This window comes from Trachypithecus francoisi, unplaced genomic scaffold (assembly GCF_009764315.1).
Source record: "Trachypithecus francoisi isolate TF-2019V2 unplaced genomic scaffold, Tfra_2.0 Lachesis_group3, whole genome shotgun sequence".
NCBI classification, from domain to species: domain Eukaryota; kingdom Metazoa; phylum Chordata; class Mammalia; order Primates; family Cercopithecidae; genus Trachypithecus; species Trachypithecus francoisi.
The window spans coordinates 106,020,241-106,043,833 of NW_022681468.1; the positions used below are offsets into that span (position 1 = coordinate 106,020,241).

General features: G+C 42.3%; 1 protein-coding gene across 7 annotated transcripts in view; it reads left to right on the plus strand.

The window, feature by feature from the left end:
* The window catches only part of SH3GL3 (SH3 domain containing GRB2 like 3, endophilin A3), a 185,740-nt gene that overhangs the window by 131,759 nt on the left and 30,388 nt on the right, over positions 1 to 23,593 (plus strand). For all 7 annotated transcript variants that reach the window (XR_004431854.1, XM_033189182.1, XM_033189187.1 and 4 more), the window contains 3 exons: positions 1,205 to 1,363; positions 11,584 to 11,687; positions 13,272 to 13,381. Coding sequence is in view for 6 of the 7 variants with exons in the window: in XM_033189182.1 (XP_033045073.1) it covers positions 1,205 to 1,363; positions 11,584 to 11,687; positions 13,272 to 13,381 (373 nt within the window). In the remaining variant the exon portion in view is untranslated. The remainder of the gene's footprint in view (positions 1 to 1,204; positions 1,364 to 11,583; positions 11,688 to 13,271; positions 13,382 to 23,593) is intronic.

Consider the following 23,593-nt stretch of genomic DNA (forward strand, 5'->3'; position numbering starts at 1 on the left):
TCTGAAATGTTGCAGTTCCGTATGCAAAAAAAAATAATTTTCTAAATGCCGTTTTGTTACTCAGATGCTGTTTGATATAGAACTGTAAATCTAAACTTAAATTATGTGGATGATGGAAAGTTAAGAGTCCAACGTTTAGGAAGCCTTTCACAGTCTCGCCTATGCTCCATGTCGCTCAGAAATCAGGGGTTGGGAGCCTGTTCATTTGACATACGACTGACTTTCAGATGTTCATGTAGAGGTACAGAGGGATTAGGGACCAGCCCAAAGTCACAGCATAGGAGACAGATGCTTCTGACTCTCTGGGTGCTCTTTTCACCGAGTCATGGAAGTTAGAAGCAGTGCTTCCTGCTAAAATGAATAGTGCAAGCTATCCTCATGCTTCAGTGGGATGATCAGTTTCTACATACACTTTCGATACCCAGTGTCTGATTTCTGAGGATTATAGCCATAAACTCTCCAGGGACCCCTCCCTTGTCCTGTATAGCTCTCCCACTCGGCACTGTTCTGACATGGGGTCTCTCTGCTTGGACACAAACTATGATGGGAAACCTGCTACGCAAGGCAGCCTGTTCCATGAGTAGACAGTTCTGTTAGATTTTGTTAAAGGGTTTATAATATTGTTTAGAGTTTTTCCCATTTCAGAGGTTGTCTGTGAATCTCTCTCCTTTGCATTCATTAACAGCTTTTTATACAACTTATTTCTTGATTGGGAACTTTATAGAGATTCATTAATATTCTAAGGGATTGTAGAAGTTTGTGATTTTATAGTCTACTACTTAGTCAGGAGTTGACAAGAGTGCCAGAAGAAATGTTCCTACTATGTTTTGTTTGGTTAACCTGGTTAGAAATTATCTGGACATTAAGAAGGCTGAAGTGAGGGATCGTATAAAGAACGTTGGAAAAGAGTATCTGAGCATGGCTACTGCATCTTTATGTTCCATACAGACACTCATTTATTCTATCACTGATCTGTCCATTCATTCATTCATTCATTCATTCATTCCACAAATATTCCTTGAGCACCTGAAGTGAGGAGAGCCTCCATCAGGTGCTGAGGTGCTCCCAACAGCAGTGTAAGGTGGGTTCCTGCCCTCTGGAATCTAGGCCGAGAAAAAGCAATGACCATTTTAATAGAAATAATTTTTTTGTGCCAGGTTTTGAATGTAGCGCCTCTCTGAGGGACTCCCTTCTCTTTTTTTAGCATCACCTGAAAAAGCTGGAAGGCCGCCGCCTGGATTACGATTATAAAAAGAAACGAGTAGGTAAGATACCAGACGAAGAAGTCAGACAAGCAGTAGAAAAATTTGAAGAGTCAAAGGAGTTGGCTGAAAGAAGCATGTTTAATTTTTTAGAAAATGATGTAAGTATTTAAACCAAACAGGAGATTTTAATGTAAATGAATGAAACATTGAATATATGACTATGACCAGCATGTTGAAAAGTTCTAAAGCAGGGGTGCCCAATCTTTTGTCTTTCCTGGGCCACACATAAAATACCCTAACAATAGCTGATGAACTTAAAAAAGGAATCGCAAAAAAAACTCCATAATTTTTTTTTTTTTTTTTTTGAGACAGAGTCTTGCTCTGTCACCAGGCTGGAGTGCAGTGGCGCCATCTTGGCTCACTACAACCTCCACCTCCTGGGTTGAAGCAATTCTCATGCCTCAGCCTTCTGAGTAGTCGGGATTACACCCACGTGCCACCACACCCAGCTGTTTTTCATATTTTTAGTAGAGATGGGGTTTCACCATGTTGGCCAGAAGGGTCTCAATCTCCTGACCTAGTGATCTGCCCACCTCGGCCTCTCAAAGTGCTGGGATTAAAGGTGTGAGCCACCACGCCTGTCCAATCTCATAACGTTTTAAGAAAGTTTATGAATTTGTGTTGGGCCACATTCAAAGCCATCCTGGGCCATATGCGGCCTGTGGGCCACAAGTTGGACAAACGTGCTCTAAAGCCTTAGCTGTTATGCAAGTTTCCAGAATTTTCTCCTATGTCCTGCCTCAAAGATTGCTTCAGACATCCAGCAAGCCCTGACTCACATACTTTTTTGGAGACAGGGTCTCACTCTGTTGCCCAGGCTGGAGTGCAGTGGCATGATTGTGACTCACTGCAGCCTCGACCTCCCAGGCTCAAGTGATCCTCCCACCTCAGCCTCGTGGATAGCTGGGACCACAGGCATGCCACCAAACCCGGATAATTTTTTGTCAAGATGGGGGTTTTGCCATGTTGGTCATGAACTCTTGGGCTCAAGGCATCTACCTGCCTCACTCAGCCTCCCAAAGTGCTAGGATTACAGGTGTGAACCACCATGCCAGTCCCTGGCTCAGTATCTTAAATCTTGAGGAGTCCTGTTTATCCCAGGATTGCTTCAGAGGTTGTCTGTGAAGATTGCGAAGTAGACTGACTTTTGTATTTGAGGCTATAGCATTTGTGGTTTCACAGGAGAATGAAAAGTCCAGGTCATGTGATAATTTGCCATTTTGCTAAGACTGAAAAGTACTTGGCAAGGCAGATGTTTAAGGGAAAGCAGCTCTCTTAGCTGGTGGAGGGGGTGGGGGAGAGCTGCTGTCATCCCCCAGCTCTCTGATGCCTTTACCTGTCATAGCCCACATTCAAGACACAAAAGCATGACCTAAATTTTTCAGCTGTTCCGTAGTGGTGCTTGTGGGCTCGGGAATTGTGAAGGTCTTGGATCTTATCCCTCAGAAGTGCCAATCTTCTATTGTACTGTGGTTCCTGCCATTTGCTTTGATTTTATTTGTCCAAGTAAAGTCAAATGAAATGGAATTAAGGAGGACGGTGACTCCTGACCAGGCAACATGCAGCTGGGGGTGGCCTCCCTACTCGGCCTTGGGTTTAAGGGGCCATTGGCACTTTGACTGCCTGAGTGGAAGAGGTGTCAGCCACCTGCCTCCCTCCTGAGCCCCTGCCCTCAGCCTGGCCTCAGCAATGCCAGGAGCTGTCTCAGCCCCAGTATTATCATGGGACCTAATTGTTAAGTTTTTAAACCTGTGGGAACAAGTCAGGAGGTTTATTTATCCTCAAGACCATGTTGTACTTATAACAGTTTATTTAAAGGTACACTGAGGTCTTACTTCTTTTGAGTCAAGTCAAAATGCATTGAGCACCTTTTATTTACCATAGTGATGTGTGGAGGGATACTGTCCAATACTGACAAGACATTCATCCTGGAGAATGAATTCTCCCAACTGGAGATGCCAATTTGAAATTTCCCATGCCCATTAAACCACTGAGGCCTGAAAAGTACTCTACTGTGTTTCTCCTTTTAATTTTTTTTTTAGGGGGGGAAATAGGAGGAGGTGTGACCGTTTGGTATCTCTGTTTTTCTTTAAATATATGAATTTCCTCTTGAAATTGTCCCTAAGCAACAGCCATTTTATTTTGTTTCAGATTGCCATATTGTTTTGAAGTCTTTATAAAATGTAATTTGAAGTGTGACATGTACAGATACTCCTTGAGGGGCCATATGGAATGTTGCCCTGCTGGCTCCAGGCCCATTCATGGCTTAAACTCTGAGATAGTGTCTTGTGTCAGATGTGCCATCTGACCCATTTGTGCCGTTCATTACCTTCATGCGGGAACCACGATGATGAGTTTTTGCAAAGTGCTCCATGAGGGAAGCCTGTCTCAGCCACGCCGGCCTTAGCAGTTGACTCAAGAGACCTCAGTTTTCCCCCTCAGTGTCAGTCAAAAGTCAAAAAGGATCCCTTCATTATAAAAGCTCAATCATTTGTCCATGTTTTGACAGTGACACGTATTCTGTCTGTCACAAATGGGTTAAGCCCTCCCACCCTGCCCCGGCAGAAGTAAGAGCTGGTTCCTAGCCCAAGCTCCGCAGGGCCCTAGTGCTGGCCTTGCTCCGGCCTGGTTGTCGTGTTTCCTCCAAGGCTTCCTGTGGGAAATTGACCTGCGAGTGAGTGGAGGTTTCCCCTGTTCAGCTCTGGGGAGTCGGGGCTGCTCCCTCAGCCTGGATCCTGAGGTCTTCACCTTCACAAGGAGGGGTTTTCTGGCTTCTACTTCTGCCATTGAGGTGGGAGGAGACCAGTGTTATGAAATGGAGAGGGACCGCCCAGGCTGCCTAGAAACTAGGCTCTTTCCTTCTTCCCTTCTCCCTCCCTCCTGCTGTCTGTAGCTGCAGTGGCTACTAGGAGTGCCCTGGCTGCTGGTTCTTGGGGTAATGGTGGTGATAGTGATGGTGATAATGATGATGACAATGACAAGAGCTACCATTCACTGACACCCCATGATAAAGAGGCTAAGGGGGTGCTGTTGATGTTCCCTGTCATGGCGCCCTTGCGTTTACCTTTTCCCCTACCCAGGTTTATAGCTGAGGAGACTCAGAAGTGATTGTGTAGGCTTCAGAAGCCCATCTTACTCTCTTCTTGGGGTCAACAGCATTAGATCAGAGGGCACCACCTCAGCCTTTCCCATGTCAGTGTGTCTGTGCCATAGCCAGGTGGTCTGACCGTCCTCTCCTGTTGACTAGGCAAGGTAGAGAAAAATCTCCTCCGGGTCACTCCTTGGACCTGACGTGCAAATGCCAATACTGCCTGGTGCTTGGGGATAAACAGAGCATGTGACTTGCTGGGAGAAAGACAAAATGCCAGTACATGGTGGATGGGGCATACTTGAATCCTTGGCCCTGTGTTTGATCCATCTCCAACAACCAGGCCAGAGCTGGTGGCTCTGCAGCCCATGGGACTCTGGCTTCCTGCTCCCTCTGAGTCATCACCTGCACGTACAACCTTGGTCACTCAATCTCTTGTTGCCATGTTGCTTCCTTTCCTGGTGGGGAAGTCCTGCATGAGGAGCTATGCTTCAGGATGGCTGGGGAGGGCTGGATTTCCTGGCAGAAACTAAAGATGGCTGGGACCTGTTCTAATCGCCATGTCAAACACAGTGGGTCTTCGGGTGTTGCTGCCTGATGGATTGGACGGTGTTTCCACTTGATCTGGTACCTGCTGGAGACAAGGTGCACAAACTGTCAAATAAGTGGCTGCAAGGGAAGCCTGGTGGCAGGCAGCGGAGGCCCTGACACTTCCTCCAGACACAAGTAGAACATGCTTCTGTTACTATGGGGATATCACAGTATCAGATATCTGTGGGGATATCAGTCACAGCCATTCACCCTTTGGATTCTGACCAATGGAGGAAGTGACAAAAAAGCCAGATTGGAATCAAGGGACATCTCTTTAACTGATGAGAGCACTTGAAAGTTGTAAAATACAGACCTCCTGGTCAACTTTGCTGAAGGACATGGCCTGGGCCTAAAGTCCCGATGACACTTTCTCCTCCTTGCACCTTCTTTGGTGGATGACAGCCAGCTCTAGGGGAGAGCCAGCCTGACTCACGACCTAGACACAGCCTGAGACGCTGAAGCTGGGTGAGTGGGAGCCTCGCTGGCCGCAACCCTGCAGAGCCAGTGACTGAGGCAGAGCAACCCATTCTACTAACTAGGGAGCATCCTCAGCCTCATCCATGAGAGGAGGAGGAGGAGGAGGAGGGCCTGGTGAGAGGACTTAGAAGCATTCACTCCAAAGAGAAAGTGAATAAGCAGAGAAAAGCGAATGAAGGGAAATCCTCTGAGATGGGTGTGCTTGGTGCTCTGGTGCTACCTGCCCATCTCTGTTTGGCACTGACAATTCAAAGACCAAAATCTCACCCTGGGGAAAGAGCTGGTGCCTTCTCTAACTCTCATGTCTCTTCGTCCTGCCTTAGACACAATAAAAGCTTCACTGGGGAATGCCTCAAAAGAAACTGTTTGCCAAAGCTCTGTCTGATGTGAGGAGAACCCTAACTGGAGTTAACAGACTTGGTCTTTCTTGGGTCTCCAGATGTAATACTTCCTAGGGTTTTCTGGCCAACAGGCCATTTGCAGGGATTTCCAGGGTGTGGTCTTTCATCTGTCCTCACCTTTGCATTCTCCCAACTGAGAAACAAACTGGGGGAGCCACATAGGATCATATGCCAGCCCCTTGCTCAGAGAGCAGGGCTCTCTAGAAAGCCATGTTGGAAGGGGCAGCTTGGGCCTGGGTCACAGTAGAAGTCCAGTGAGCTATTCCTGGCCTGAAGTCTAGACCTTGGAGCCCCTGCAGGGAGAGCGGGTGCAGAGACCACAAAGCCAAATGACACACGATCTTGTGGCCACTTCACAAACCCACTTTCTTGAGAAATCCGGAGCCCACAGCCAGGCCCCTACTGCCTTTCCTTGCAGTGGCTAGATACTCTGGTTATTAGGGCCAAGTGGATGCCACTCCTGCAATCTCACCAGTTAGATGAATCACCAAAGGAAGGGGAGGTGGAGAGATATGATGTGCTCACTCTAACATTCCTAAGCAAAAGTTGTATCTATTTTCTTACCTATTTTTGGCAGAACTGGGAATGGGAGAATGAAGAAGAGTCTCCTTTGGCCCCACACTGTAGCCCTTGGTTGTGTTGTGAGTGGCAGCTGGATTGGCGATATTGAGCATTTCTTCACATTTTGCCTGAGGCTGAGCAGCGTCATTATTCTATAGGCAGTGATGCAAGCCAGGAGGTGTTTTGGTTCTCCAACTTTCCAGGGATCCAGGTGGGGCCATCCCATGACTAATTTCTCGCCAGGCCAACTTGGGCCTGGCAGGGTCCTGAGAGGTACCCAGGGCAGCCCTCCTCTTGGAGAAAAGTGTGGGAAAGTCAGCAGACTGGTTACCAGCCTTCATTGCCGTTTCTGGGGAACAGTGTATCACCCATAGGTTGTTAACACACTGTCACCTCTTCTGTCTTTGCAGAGAAGTTTATTCCTCACAACTTACCATTAGCAAATATAGGTCTTTGACATTAGCAGAAATCAGAGATTATTCCATAGAAGATGCTTATTTCAGTCCAGTGAGTAAAGGCACCTGCAGTACTGGCTCTCTTGGTATACATTCCCCAGCTACAGGACCCTCCCTCCATCCATGGGTTTAGACCCATGGAATTACTAGATTCCAGATTCCTGGGGTCTTTCCATTGGTCTAGGGTAGCATTTTCCAAAATCCATCCCATGGGATGTTAGTGTGTTTTGCATTAATAATGTCTCTGTGGTCAAACACATTTGGGAAACCCTGGGTTAAATAAAACTAAACAGTTTCTTTATCACAAGACTTTTCGGAGTTTTTATTTGATCGTAAGAAAGATTAATCTCTAAGCGGTTCCTAAGAGAAAATACAGTTGGCAGTTTACCAAACTTATTTGACCACAGAATTCTGTCGCATTATATTATTACTAATGTTTCAGAGACTGTAATGTGTGGAATAAGATGCATTAGGAGGTACTGAACTCATAGAAAGCATACCCAGCAAGGAGTGAGATACCTGAATTCTGTTTCCGGTTTTGCTTCTGCTAAGCCTCTGGGAAAATCATTTCACCTGACTGGTATCAGGCAAATTAACAACTGCATTTGAGAAATTCTTTAAAAGGATAAAGTGGAGAATAAAAGTGTAAGGGATTATTATCCATATTATTAATTTAACTGCCTTACTCAAACTTTCTCAGAAACTCTGAATAAAGGCTTTTGCCCCATTGGAAAATGCATCTGTTTATAACCAGACTGCAAAATTCATGAGAAATTTTCCATAGCTTCTCTGAGGAATCCACAGAGAGTGGAGGTCTTTGATATGACAGAGCAAGAAATTACTGGTATTATTACTCTGTAAATTGAAGATGACCTGTATGGGAAATGTGCCTTTTCAGTTGTTAAAGAGAAAGACTTGTCGTCTTTTGAAGATGTATACTTCTTTATTCATGTTTGCCAAGCACACTTGCAGACCCCAGGCGTCTGGACAGGCATCAGCTGCTCACATCACAGTTCTCTCTCTGTCCTCGCCATGGGCTTCAGGGTGTGCTGCTCTCTGCTTACTCACCCGGCTGCTCACCAAGTCCCCTGGTAAGTGATTGCTAAAGGGTCAGAGGAGGAGGATTCCCAGCCCTGCTCCTTCTGGCCACCCCAGTTTCCATAGTCCTCTTGCAGAGTTGACCTAAGACGGTCTTTGTTACAATATGCAGTCCTTTGAGCCATTCTTCCTTTGGGTACAGCCTAAGTAAGCCCTTTGCAGTTGGCCCTCAAGGCCAGGCTAATGGCTCAGATCTTATGCAAGTATCCCTGAGGTTTCCACAACTCCTAGAAACTTCTGGTATCCTTAGTCCACTGTAGTTGGGGACATCTATTCTCTGTTTCCATCCTCAGGACTAAAGTACTCCCAATGGCCATATATGCTGGTAATTATCCATTAGTTTCCAGCTAAAGAGAGGTTTGGAATGAAATGTATCTACAGGGGACACGTATGTCACTTGTGGATTGTACATTGTGTGTAGTCTGCCATGGGAGATAAATTGAGTTAATTCCTGTTTTCGGGTTATCCCTCAGAAGAGAGTGAGGAGCCCTGGGATACAGCCAAGCCAACAATGAAGTCCCCAGGCCCAGTCATGATGGGTCCATTACCCCCTGAGTTTGGTTCCTATGTGTCTCCAGTCAACAACTCCCATCACCATGAATGGGGGACCCTGGGCAGCACTAATCTCTTTGTTAGGTTTTTGCGTAGTTTGAGGATGGGCTAAAATAGCTCTGTATCAGTTTCCTATTGGGGCCATAACAAATGACTACAAACTGTAGCTTAAAGCAGCACACATTTATTGTCTTCCAGCCTAGAGTCCTAAAATAAAGGTGTGGGTAGGGCCACGTTTGTTCTGGAGGCTCTGGAGGAAGAAGCTGCTTCTTTGCCTTTTCCAGCTTCTACAGGCCACCTGCATTTCTTGGCTCATTCTTCGCTTCCTCCCTCTTCACAGCCAGTGGCACAGCATCTTCACATACCTCGTTCTGACCTCTGCTTCCATTGTCACATCTTCTCTGACCTTGGCACTCCTGTCTCCCTCTTAAAGGACCTCATGATTACGTTGAGCCATTCAGACATTCCAAAATAATCTCCTCATGTTAAGATCTTTAACTCAATCATAACTGCAAAGTCCCTTTTGCTATGTGAAGTAACATATTTGCAGGTTTGGGGAATTAAGATTTGGACATCTTTTCGGGCTCCGTGATTCTGTCTACCTCAGGCCCCCTATGGTTTTATGGTTCTGTGCATCTCCCAGGTAGCTTCACAGCCCTCACTTCACACATTTGTCAGCCACTGAGGCCTGTGCCTCCTTGACCTTTGACCTACGTGGAAGTCTGCTTGCATTATGAGTTTCTCACTTCAAACATCAGCTGAGTGTGAGCCCATCTGTAGGAGCTAGAGTGCTTCACTTTCAGAAAAGGGAGTGGATTCTCTGGAAATCCAGTTCCTTGGCATATATTATGTGAACATTTTCATGGATGAGGTCACACTTTGCTCTGAATAGATGGCACCGGCAAAGTGTCAGCCCAGGTCTCAACCCAGAAGTGGAATTAAGCCTTTCTTCCCATCCCAGGTGACTTTCTCTGATTCAACAGCTGGACTGCTAAAATTCCAACAATGGAAGAAATGTTTTACCTTTTGGTCAGGTTTTGGCTCTTGCTAAGCCTGAGTTTATTGCTTTATCTTGGTTCTGCCTGTCTAGGTATTTATTTCTAATCGTTGTTTGGGAAGCTCAATCCGCCTGTGTTGGTCCCCATGGTCCCCAGCACACAGCTCAATGCTCATGATCTGGGGGACAGCTGGAAGCTTCCATTTTTTTCAAGGAGGAAAATAATCTACTCGTAGCATACCTGGTCTTCACAGTTAACAAGAGACTTACAGCCTAGTAGCCACCCCTTCAGGACTTGTACTGAGCACCTACTAGGTGCAGGCATTGGGCAGTGCTGCCATTGTTTCCCAAGGTTTAAGGGCTTTCAGGATTCATTTCCTTCCCAGAGTCAGCCACCCAATGAGCAGTTACGAATGCATCTCTAGATTACATCACCTTGTGTTTTAGCCACGATAGAGAGGATAGCTGGTAATCCCTTTGCCCCCTTCCCGTTCCCCAACCCCAAATATGTTTCAAGAAATACTCATTTTGTTATCTTTCACAATTTCTTCAAAAATTATAAAATACAAGCATTTTATAAATTGAGTAATAAGACAGGACAAATAAATTTTACTAAAAGCAGAGAGGTACCAAGCACACCACTCTAGCACTGTAAGGAAGAAAAATTGTTTCTATAATAAATTCTACTCTGATTGTGCTAGGCCATGGCCTTGGACTTATTTAAAAGTATGTGTAAAAGCCAAAGACGTGAAATTTAAGAAATCCTTAGGATTTGGTAGGGTCCAGGCTGTCTTTGTTCTGTTTATTGAGTTTTTGGAAATTTAAGGCTAGACTTGTTGCTTTTCCAGCCACAGAGCATGGTAAAGTAAATGAAACTCGACAGGATTTCATTGTTCGGATGCTGATCGCAGCTTGGCACACATGGAGTTCCATGTATACCTTACATGCATATTGAGCCCGTGTTTAAAATAGTATAAGTGGGTAAGAAAAATTTAAGTACAGGCAACTAAAGAATGATTTGCAACTACAAATGAAAGTAGCTTGGATCTTTGAAGGCTGACAAGTCCATGATTGGTTAGGCAGGGTGAGATTGTGTGAATGAATCAGCAGGCAGACTTTGCCCTAAAGCTGAGTAGAAAATGAAGTATGGAAATGATGCATAGGCTTTGGGGAAACCTGCGAGGTGTAGGATTCATTTTGATTTGTGTCTTTGTCCAGCTCTATAGTTGATTGGATTCTTGCTGGGGGAGGCCCATCACCTCAACCCTCTGGGGCTTGCCTCTGGGGCTTCCAGAAATAAGCTTAATCTCTTTCCTGTAGCAGCCCCTCAGACACGTGGGGGAGCAGGAAAGCTCTCAGGCCTTCCTCAGATTGCTCTTCCTCAAATTATACAGCTGCATATCATCCAGGTTTTTATTATAAGACACAGCTTTAAAAAATTCATTGTAAGTCATTAATTTCATGAATGTCTTGATTTGTGGGAAACAGAGATGCCAGTGTCTTTATAGTTCATTCCCTTTAGCTCTATGTTTCAGGGAAAATATGTTGAGTGGATAGCAACAAAAAGCATGTAGGGGACAGGGAAATCTTTGCCCCATTCATATGTTGCTCCCAGCCCCCTTCTTACCTGTTTCATTTACAGTTCTTAACTGTTTAATTTACTCAATGTCTTGATTTGGCTTAGCTAGAAAGTGCGAGTAGAGACACTTGACTAAGTAGGCAGTTCCTTTGCTAAATGTTGGCTTCATTTATAACTGGAAGAGCTTTATCTCTCTGTTTTCAGATCCATGAGCTTTATAGCATAGAAAATCTCCTGAGAAAAATCATCATCTAATTGGAAAAACAGGCATTTTATTGAGTTAAATCAAATTCATAATCACAAATAAATTTGAACATGTTTTTCCAGCATTTATAGCTCCATACCATGACCTGTATGATTATTATACAGAGCTCCTAGATGAAATTAAATGAAATGGACCAGAGCCGAGGCAGACGCTGGCCTTCCCTGCAAAGCTGGGTCGTTGTTGCTGGTCTCCTCTCTCTCTGGACATTACACAGGTTCTGGCCTCCATGGAGTAATTTTCCACTTCTGCTGCAGGTAGAACAAGTCAGCCAGTTGGCTGTGTTCATAGAGGCAGCATTAGACTATCACAAACAGTCCACAGAGATTCTGCAGGAGCTGCAGAGCAAGCTACAGATGCGGTAAGCACCTCCACGTTTCTTACAAGTCAAGGGCTGCGGAGGTAACATCTGTTGAAATCCATGTGTCTGTCTCTCCATCTCTCCATCTCCCCTTTCCCCCACCTCATTCTGTTCTGAATTTTCTTTCACTGGCTTTCATGGTTGGATGTGGGATGGGACTGAGATAATAAGTACTGGCTTTGGCCAATAGGGTAGAACTGGGAAAAGGGACCTGGCAGCTTTTCTCTATTTTCTTTTCATTAAATCCCTTTTTTGGTGACCTGTGTTTAGGGCAACTAACCAAAGTTGCTCTCCCACCTGGGACATCAGCCCCTACAGAACTACCCTGGCTTCACTGCTGATTTGATGAGAGTTTAGCTCTCTATTCACAAAGAGATGGAAAACATCCAGAGCTATGGAAAAAAGTGAGATGCTCTATGGAAAATATGTAAATATCTGTTTTTAAAAAAAAGATAATGTTTTCACTTCACCAGTACAAATTTCAGGCTATGTTCATATTATTGACTGAACATAGTCAGTTGAAAGAGTCAAAATATTGACAAATTTCAGGCTCTGTTCATAATATTGACAGGTATTAAAAGAGTCAAAAATATCTTCTGAACAATCAAAGAAAGGTTTCTGTGTTCCTTGTGACTTTAATGATAGATGTAGTCTATACTTTTCTGAAAATTAGTAATATCATATATAGTTTGCATGGCAACCCTACTTATTAGAATATTGGGTTAAAAATACCCTGTTTTTTTAACTAGATTTGATAACATAAAATTGTTTTACACAGGATTATGGTAATGCATAAATTTCGAGGGACTTTTACTTAAATCAATGACATAGTTACACAGAGAAGACAAAGATGTATTAAGTCCCTGAAACATCCACTTCTGCAGGCAGATAGTTTACCTGTTACTCACAGGAGTGCATTTTCATAATTCTATTGTAATCTATAAGAGTAGAGTGAGGGAGAAGGCAGCTCCCATCACTGGATGCTGGCCGCGTCCCAGGCACTTGCTGGATGCCTCAGAGACTTGATGAAGAAAATTAGTCTTTTTTTTTGAGATGAAGTCGTGCTCTGTTGCTCAGGCTGGAGTTCTGTGGTGCTATCGCAACTCACTGCAACCTCCGCTCACTGCGACCTCTGCCTTCCGGGTTCAAGATATTCTCCTGCCTAAGCCTCCCGAGTAGCTGGGATTACAGGCGCCCACAACCATGCCTGGCTAATTTTTGTGTTTTTAGTAGAGATGGGGTTTCGCCATGTTGGCCAGACTGGTCTTGAACTCCTGACCTCAGGTGATCTGCCTGCCTTGGCCTCCCAAAGTGCTGGGATTACAGGCATGAGCCACCATGCCTGGCCCAATTAGTCTTCTTCAAGGTGAATTTCACTCACAAGCTCAAATAGAGAGTTGAAAAGCTACATTTGTGATATCACCTCCACCACTTTCGGCTATTCAAGAGTCAGTGTGTAAAAATCGTCCCTTTCATGACCACTGGCTGTAACCTAAGTTCCTGTACTCAACAAGGCAGAGAGAATGTGTGTTTGGAAAGCTTTCAACATCAGATGTCTGGCTCATCTCACGATATGTGTTACAGAATATCAGCTACATCCAGTGTCCCCAAACGAGAATACAAGCCAAGGCCTGTGAAAAGGAGTGCTAGTGAGCTCAATGGGGTTTCCACCACCTCTGTAGCGAAGACGACAGGTAAGTTTACCATTCTAATATGCTAAGTGTGCCTTTAGTAAAGCACTTCTAGAAACACTTACTTACGCTTGTTTCTGGGTTAGTGAATACACACAGACCCTGGATATCTTTCTTTGGTTGTTTGGTAAGTTCCCTTTTCCCCTAAAAGTGCCCCTTTTTTTCTGTTCCCTGGGGAAGAATTCTATCACTTATATAATGTGGCATTTAGAACCTTGGCCATAGAACCATTATTGCTACATCATCCTTTATTTTTTTAACTCTTTGAAAATATTTTCTTAATTTATTTTTAAGTTGAAATTAGCATTTTTGAGCAACTGTTATATGCTAGATACTATCTTAAGTGCTGCATCATTATTTTTTATTAAGTGACGCAAATGTGTCTTTTAGTAAAATAATCAAACAAAAAAATTGGTAAAATAATCACACAGAAAATAGATTTAATGGTGTAAGTCATTCTATAGTCTCTTGTGATTACCCACACTATCCCAGTTCACTTCCTAGATGTAGCCACTGTTAAAAATTTGGTATAACTATTATCATATCTCTTGATGTACATAGATATACACATAAATACAGTGTTTTGGATTTTTTTCTGTTTTTTCTTTTTTTCTTTTTTGAGACAAGATCACCAGGCTGTAGTGCAATGGCATGAACATGGCTTAGTGCAGCCTTGACCTCCTGGGCTCAGGTAATCCTCCTGCCTCAGCCTCCCGTGTAGCTGGAACTACAGGCGTATGTGACCCTGCCAGGCTAATTTTTTTATTTTTTGTAGAGACAAGGTCTCACTTTGTTGCCCAGGCTGGTCTGCAACTCCTGGGCTCAAGCAATCCTTCCGCCTCAGCCTTCTGAAGTGCTGGGATTACAGGCATGAGCCACTGTACCCAGCCTTTTTGCTGTTTTTTAAATGCGAGATTATACTAGGCATATTGTTCGGCAGTTTTCTTTTTAAAATGTATCACTGTTTCTTGGAGTTATTTCCATATCGTGCATATAGATCTATCCCACTGTTTTAACAGCTTCATAGTTTTCTGTTATACCATTTTCCTATTAGTGGACATTAAGGTTTTTTCCAGTTATTTGCTACAGTGAGTATCCTTTATCCACTGTGCTGGCTACACTACTATTAAAGCATGAACACCTGCTTCTCCACACCCATGCCAGTAGACTTCCATTTCTGCCAAGCACTCATGAGAGAAAAATGGTGTCCAGTCTTAATTTGCATTTCCATGATTATTAGTGAGGGTGAACTTTCTTTTTTGTATTTTAATTTGTATTTCCTTGTGTCTGAATTGTCTGTTTACGTCATTTATTTGTGTTTTTTGGGGGTAGTTTGCTTTGTCTTGTTGTTTTATAGGAGTTCTTTCCATATGGGGATATTAATAATTTTTTTCCCAGTTTGTCATTTATCTTTAAACTTTGCTTATGGAGTGCCTTGTCTCTTTGTTGCTTTTGCTGTTGTTTGCTTTGCTTAGTTTTGCTTCCAGTATACAGAAGCTTTTATTTTGATGTAGTCAAATGTATCTATCTTTTGCTTACGACTTTTACATTTTGTGCCCTGTCATGATTACATTTTGTGCCCTGTTGTGAAAAGTCTTCCTATCCCTGGAGTTATTCTTCTATAGTTTTCTACTACTTTTAATAATCTTTTCTTAATATTTAGATCTTTATCATGAGGATTTATTTTTGTAAATGAAAAGAAATTCCCAAACTATATTTCAGAGTTGTGCTACTGTTTCACATCCCCACCAGCAATGCATTGGTGATCCAGTTTCTCCACATCTCTGCCAGCGTTTGGTGTTGTCACTATTTTTTATTTTAGCCACTTTGATAGGTGTGTAATGAATCTTACTGTGGGTTTAATTTGCATTTCCTTAGTGACTAATGATGTTGAATATCTTTTCATGTGTTTATTTGCCATCTGTGTATCCTCTTTGGTGAAATGTTTCTTCATGTCTTTTGTCCATTTTCTAATTGGATTGTTTACATTTTTACTGTTGAGTCTTGAGAATGCTTGATTTATTCTAAATACAAGTTCTTTCTATATATGTGATTTGCAAATATATTCTCTCTGTAGCTTATCTTTTTATCCTTTTAACAAGGTCTTTCACAGATCAAAATTTTTAATTCTTATGAAGTCCAGTGTATTCATTTTTACTTTTATAGATTGTGTGAAGTCTAGGAATTCTTTGCCTACCCTAAATACTAAAGATTTTCTTCTATTTTCTTTCCTTTTTTTTGAGACAGTGTGTCTCACTCTGTAGCCCAGGCTGGAGTAGAGTGGCGCAATCTCAGCTCACTGCAACCTCCGCGTCCCAGGTTCAAGCGATTTTCCTGCCTCAGCCTCCCGAGTAGCTAGGACTACAGGCGCACACCACAAAGCCCAGCTAATTTTTGTATTTTTAGTAGAGACGGGGTTTTGCTATGTTGGCTGGTCTGGTCTCGAACTCCTGACCTCAAATGATCTGGCTGCCTCGGCCTCCCAAAGTGCTGGGATTACAGCTGTTGAGCTACCATGCCCGGCCTCTCCTGTGTTTTTTCTTAAGTCTGTGATCCAGTTTGTGTTAATTTTTGTATAAATGTGAGACTTAAGTTGAGATTCATTTATTTTGCCTAGGGGTGTCCAATTGCCCTTTCAAACATACATTGCTCATATAAGCTGCACAGTGTGAATTTTCTTCCATCCCTATTGCTATCTTTAAAGGTTTTTTTTTTTTTCATTTAAAAACAAAAATTATCAGAGTAATATGTATATGTAATTTAAAAAGAAAATGATAATATGCGTATGTAGTTTTAAAAATGCAAATGTAGTTACCTCTACCTCTGTGTGAAAACATAGGCAGGCCCCATGAATTTTCTCATTAGTAAAACTATAAATTATCAGAATATACGTGTATACATTTTTTAAAAAAACATGGTGCAAGCTTTTTCGTGAGAAATGGTAGTTTCCCCTTCAACTCCTTTCCCAGTGCTTATTTTCTGCTCTCAGAGGAAACACCTTCAACTCTTTTACATATTTATTTGGTACTTAACTTCATGGTGCTTGTTTTTTATGATTTCTTGATTTTTCAGTTTTGGATAAATGTATTGATTTCCTGATACGGAAGATAAAGGCTTAGCTTAGTAACCCTTGGTCTTCCATAGACTTCTCCCTCCCTTCACCCTTCCAATTTACTTATAATCACTGTTATTGTTAAATAAATATTCATTGTATAACCATCACTTCCATCATGTGGGACTCTTAAAATGCCCTCCTCCCCTTTTTCCCTGCTCTTACTTTGAATTGCCTGCTTCTGGATGAAAATGTGAGCAGGCTCTATGGATTCTCTGACCACTCTTGGGTCACGTAAGTTCTCCAGTCACTTGACTGTGTAAGTGTAGGCTCATGCAGTAGTCAAAATGCTAAGATCCATGTCACAGTCAAAGCTATTATCTTGATTTAAAGTTTGGCTTTCACTCCTCCCCAAGCTCTGGCCTGTTGCAGTGGGAACACTGGTGTCAGGGAAGAGGTTGTCTTTGGCTTTTTCTCTTTCCCCATCTACCCCTTCTGTTCTTAAGTCCCCAGAGAATGTATTTTAAGCTCCCTGAAGAATCTTTTAAAAGTCCTTCTCTCTTGATTTGGTGTGAAATGAAAAGGTCACAACACATCCTGCCTCCTCCATACTGTCTCCAAACATTTTTCTAAAAATCCTTTTTAATGTCCATCTTCTGACCTGTTTATGCCATAGATGTAGGCTGGGATTGAAAGTTACAAAATTGGCTTCCCTCATCTCTTCTGTTTTCGTTTGTTTCCAAATCCTGCATAAGTTGTCTTCTGCACATCAGTTAAAACAAACAAACAAACAAAAACAGTTCTGGGGCCTCATCCAAAACTTCCATTTTTACATCCTCTAACACTTGTTTACAATGTCATGAGCACAGAAATAATATTCACAGCAGTATCACATAGTATACTATCATTGCATTTCTATTCTTATACAATTGTTGTTGTCTTGATGACTGTAGCTTTGCAAGTTTTGAGGTCAGGTTCTGTTAGTCCTCTAACTTTGGTCTTCATTTTAAAAGTCGTTTGACTATTCTAGTTACTTTGCATTTTCATTTGAGTTTTAGAGATCAAATTTTCAATGTTTCAAAAAAATCCTGCTCAGATTTTTATTTGGATTGGGTGAATCTGTAAATCAATTTAAGAGGAATTGATAGCTTAACAATATTGAGTGTTCCAGGCCGGGCGCGGTGGCTCACACCTGTAATCCCAGCACTTTGGAAGGCCGAGGCGGGCAGATCACGAGGTCAGGAGATCGAGACCATCCTGGCTAACATGGTGAAACCCCATCTGTACTAAAAATACAAAAAATTAGCTGGGCATGGTGGCAGGCGCCTGTAGTCCCAGCTACTCTGGAGGCTGAGGCAGGAAAATGGGGTGAACCTGGGAGGCGGAGCTTGCGGTGAGCCAAAATCGCACCACCACACGCTAGCCTGGACGACAGAGCGAGACTCTGTCTCAAAAACACAAAAACAAAAACAAAAAAACAATATTGAGTGTTCCAGTCTTGAACACAATCTATTTTATTTCCCATTTATTTGGGTCTTCTTGAATTTTTCTCAGCAATGTTTCACTATTTTTAGAATATATACAGGTCTTTTAAATTTTTTCATCAATCTCTAAGTATTTTATATCTTTATGCAATTATAAACAGCATTTTAATAACATTTCCATTTCTGAATTTTTGTTTCTAGCGTTCATAATATTCCATTGATTTTTGTGTATTGATCTTGTATCCTGCCATGTTGCTAAATTTACATCTTAGGTCTAGTATTTTTTTAATAGATTCCATAGTTTTTCTACATAGATGTTCATGTCCTCTGTAAATGAAGACAGTTTTACTCGATATCTGCATACCTTTGTTTTTCTTGCCTTTTTTCACTTGCTAGAACATGCTGAGTACAAAGGGTTAGAGTGGACATCCTCGCTTTGTCTCTGATTTTAAGGGAGAAGCATTCAGTACTTCATAATTAAGGATGATTTTAGCTGTAGATTTTTCATATAATTTTTTTTTTTTTTTTTGAGACAGCGTCTTGCCCCATTGCCCAGGCTGGAGTGCAGTGGCGCAGTCACGGCTTGTTGGAACCTCAACCTGCCGGGCTCAAAAGATCCTCCCACATTAGCCTCCTGTGTAGCTGGAACTACAGGCACACACCACCAAGCCTGGCTAATTTTTGTATCTTTCGTAAAGATGAAGATTCGTCCTGTTGCCTAAGCTGCTCATGAACTTCTGGGTTCCAACTATCCGCCTGCCTTGGCCTTCCAAAGTGTTGGGATTACAGGCGTGAGCCACTAGGCCTGGCCTTCATAGATTTTAAAAATCAGATTGAGGGAATTCCCTTCTAGTCATAAATAGTTTGAAGAGAGTTTTAATGAGAAACAGTCTTTGAATTTTGTCAGATGCCTTTTTTTGGTATCTGTTGAGATGATCATTTGTTTTTTTTTTTTTAGTTTGTTAATATGGTGAATTACATTGTTAGTTAAATCAACCTTTCTTCCCTAGGATAAACTCTTTGTGGGAAAGTTTTTTAAAATTAATTTTAAATTTTAGAATAGTTTTAGACTTACAGAAAAGTTGTGACGATAGCACAGGGCATTCCCATATACTCCTCCATTCTTCTATATTAATATTTTATTAGTATGGTACATTTACTATAAATAATGAACATATATTTATATTAACTAAAGTCCATACTTCATTCATGTTTCCTTAGTTTTTACCTACTGTGCTTTTTCTGTTCTAGGATCCTATCCAGAATAGTACATTGCGTTTAGTCATCACATCTCCTTCGGCCCCTCTTGCTGTGGCAGCTTCTAAGACTTTCTTTGTCTTTAATGAACTTGACAGTTTTGGGGAGTACTGTTTACATATTTTGTAGAATGTCCCCCAGTTGAGATTTGTCTGATGTCTTTACATGGTTAGACTGGAGTTGTGGGTTTCTGGGAAGAAGATCACAGAGGTAAACTGCCATTCTCATCCCATCACCTACCATCTCACACCAGTCAGAACGGCTGGTATTAAAAAGTCAAAAAATGATAGATGCTGGCAAGGCTGCAGAGAAACGAGACAGCTTGTACACTGCTGGTGGGAATGTAGATTAGTTCAGCCACTGTGGAAAGAAGTTTGGCAATTTCTCGCACAACTTAAAAAGCAGAACTATCATTTGACCTGGCATTCCCCTTACTGCTTATATACCCAAAGGAATATAAATCATTCTACCATAAAGACAGATACACGTGTATGTTCATCACAGCACACGGCACTATTCACAATAGCAAAGGCGTGGAATCAAACTAAATGCCCATCAGTGGTGGACTGGATAAAGAAGACATACATATACACCATGGGACACTACACAGCCATAAAAAAGAATGAGATCATGTCCTTTGCAGCAACATGGATGGAACTGGAGACCATGATCCTAAGTGAACTAACTTAGGAACAGAAAACCAAATACTGCATGTTCTCACCTGTAAGTGGGAGCTAAACATTGAGTACACATGGACACAAAGAAGGGAATAATAGCCAGTGGGGCCTGCTTGAGGGTGGAGGGTGAGAAGAGAGTGAGAATTGAAAAACTACCTATCCGGTCCTGTGCTGATCACCTGAGTGTCAAAATAATCTGTACACCAAATCCCTGTGACACACAGTTTACTCATATAAAAAACCTGTGCATGTACACCTGAACCTAAACGTTAAAAAAAAAAAAAATGGCTCTGTAGACTCCACCTCTGGGGACAGGACACAGCTAAACAACAACAGGGGAAGCAGCAGAGGCCTGTGCAGACCCGAACGACTCTGTCTGACAGCTTTGAAGAGAGCAGTGGATCTCCCAACACGGAGGTTGAGATCTGAGAGCAGACAGACTGCCTGCTCAAGTGGGTCCCTGACCCCTGAGTAGCCTAACTGGGAGACATCCCCCACTAGGGGCAGTCTGACACCCCACACCTCACAGGGTGGAGTACACCCCTGAGAGGAAGCTTCCAAGGTAAGAACCAGACAGGTACACTCGCTGTTCAGCAATATTCTGTCTTCTGCAACCTCTGCTGCTGATACCCAGGCAAACAGGGTCTGGAGTGGACCTCAAGCAATCTCCAACAGACTACAGCTGAGGGTCTTGACTATTAGAAAGAAAACTATCAAACAGGAAGAACACCTATACCAAAACCCCACCAGTACGTCACCATCATCAAAGACCAGAGGCAGATAAAACCACGAAGATGGGGAAGAAGCAGGGCAGAAAAGCTGGAAATTCAAGAAATAAGAGCGCATCTCCCCCTGCAAAGGAGCGCAGCCCATCACCAGCAACGGATCAAAGCTGGTCAGAGAATGACTTTGACAAGATGAGAGAAGAAGGCTTCAGTCCATCAAACTTCTCAGAGCTAAAGGGGGAATTACGTACCCAGCGCAAAGAACTAAAAATCTTGAAAAAAGAGTGGAAGAATTGATAGCTAGAATAATTAATGCAGAGAAGGTCATAAATGAAATGACAGAGATGAAAACCATGACACGAGAAATACGTGACAAATCCACAAGCTTCAGTAACCGACTTGATCAACTGGAAGAAAGAGTATCAGCGATTGAGGATCAAATGAATGAAATGAAGCGAGAAGAGAAACCAAAAGAAAAAAGAAGAAAAAGAAATGAACAAAGCCTGCAAGAAGTATGGATTATGTAAAAAGACCAAATCTACATCTGATTGGGGTGCCTGAAAGTGAGGGGGAAAATGGAACCAAGTTGGAAAACACTCTTCAGGATATCATCCAGGAGAACTTCCCCAACCTAGTAGGGCAGGCCAACATTCAAATTCAGGAAATACAGAGAACACCACAAAGATACTCCTCGAGAAGAGCAACTCCAAGACACATAATTGCCAGATTCACCAAAGTTGAAATGAAGGAAAAATCTTAAGGGCAGCCAGAGAGAAAGGTCGGGTTACCCACAAAGGGAAGCCCATCAGACTAACAGCAGACCTCTCGGCAGAAACCCTACAAGCCAGAAGAGAGTGGGGGCCAATATTCAACGTTCTTAAAGAAAAGAATTTTAAACCCAGAATTTCATATCCAGCCAAACTAAGATTCATAAGTGAAGGAGAAATAAAATCCTTTACAGATAAGCAAATGCTTAGAGATTTTGTCACCACCAGGCCTGCCTTACAAGAGACCCTGAAGGAAGCCCTAAACATGGAAAGGAACAACCGGTACCAGCCATTGCAAAAACATGCCAAAATGTAAAAACCATCGAGGCTAGGAAGAAACTGCATCAACTAACGAGCAAAATAACCAGTTAATATCATAATGGCAGGATCAAGTTCACACATAACCATATTAACCTTAAATGTTAATGGACTAAATGCTCCAATTAAAAGACACAGACTGGCAAACTGGATAAAGAGTCAAGACCCATCAGTCTGCTGTATTCAGGAGACCCATCTCACATGCAGAGACATACATAGGCTCAAAATAAAGGGATGGAGGAAGATCTACCAAGCAAATGGAGAACAAAAAAAAGCAGGGGTTGCAATCCTAGTCTCTGATAAAATAGACTTTAAACCATCAAAGATCAAAAGAGACAAAGAAGGCCATTATATAATGGTAAAGGGATCAATTCAACAGGAAGAGCTAACTATCCTAAATATATATGCACCCAATACAGGAGCACCCAAATTCATAAAGCAAGTCCTTAGAGACTTACAAAGAGACTTAGACTCCCATACAATAATAATGGGAGACTTCAACACTCCACTGTCAACATTAGACAGATCAACGAGACAGAAAGTTAACAAGGATATCCAGGAATTGAACTCATCTCTGCACCAAGCGGACCTAATAGACATCTATAGAACTCTCCACCCCAAATCAACAGAATATACATTCTTCTCAGCACCACGTCGCACTTATTCCAAAATTGACCACATAATTGGAAGTAAAGCACTCCTCAGCAAATGTAAAAGAACAGAAATTATAACAAACTGTCTCTCAGACCACAGTGCAATCAAACTAGAACTCAGGACTAAGAAACTCAATCAAAACCGCTCAACTACATGGAAACTGAACAACCTGCTCCTGAATGACTACTGGGTACATAACGAAATGAAGGCAGAAATAAAGATGTTCTTTGAAACCAATGAGAACAAAGATACAACATACCAGAATCTCTGGGACGCATTTAAAGCAGTGTGTAGAGGGAAATTTATAGCACTAAATGCCCACAAGAGAAAGCTGGAAAGATCTAAAATTGACACTCTAACATCACAATTAAAAGAACTGGAGAAGCAAGAGCAAACACATTCAAAAGCTAGCAGAAGGCAAGAAATAACTAAGATCAGAGCAGAACTGAAGGAGATAGAGACACAAAAAACCCTCCAAAAAATCAACGAATCCAGGAGTTGGTTTTTTGATAAAATCAACAAAATTGACAGACCGCTAGCAAGACTAATAAAGAAGAAAAGAGAGAAGAATCAAATAGATGCAATAAAAAATGATAAAGGGGATATCACCACGGACCCCACAGAAACACAAACTACCATCAGAGAATACTATAAACACCTCTACGCAAATCAACTAGAAAATCTAGAAGAAATGGATAATTTCCTGGACACTTACACTCTTCCAAGACTAAACCAGGAAGAAGTTGAATCCTGAATAGACCAATAGCAGGCTCTGAAATTGAGGCAATAATTAATAGCCTACCAACCAAAAAAAGTCCAGGACCAGATGGATTCACAGCTGAATTCTACCAGAGGTACAAGGAGGAGCTGGTACCATTCCTTCTGAAACTATTCCAATCAATAGAAAAAGAGGGAATCCTCCCTAACTCATTTTATGAGGCCAACATCATCCTGATACCAAAGCCTGGCAGAGACACAACAAAAAAAGAAAATTTTAGACCAATATCCCTGATGAACATCGATGCAGAAATCCTCGATAAAATACTGGCAAACCGGATTCAGCAGCACATCAAAAAGCTTATCCACCATGATCAAGTGGGCTTCATCGCTGGGATGCAAGGCTGGTTCAACATTCGCAAATCAATAAACATAATCCAGCATATAAACAGAACCAAAGACAAGAACCACATGATTATCTCAATAGATGCAGAAAAGGCTTTTGACAAAATTCAGCAGCCCTTCATGCTAAAAATGCTCAATACATTCGGTATTGATGGAACG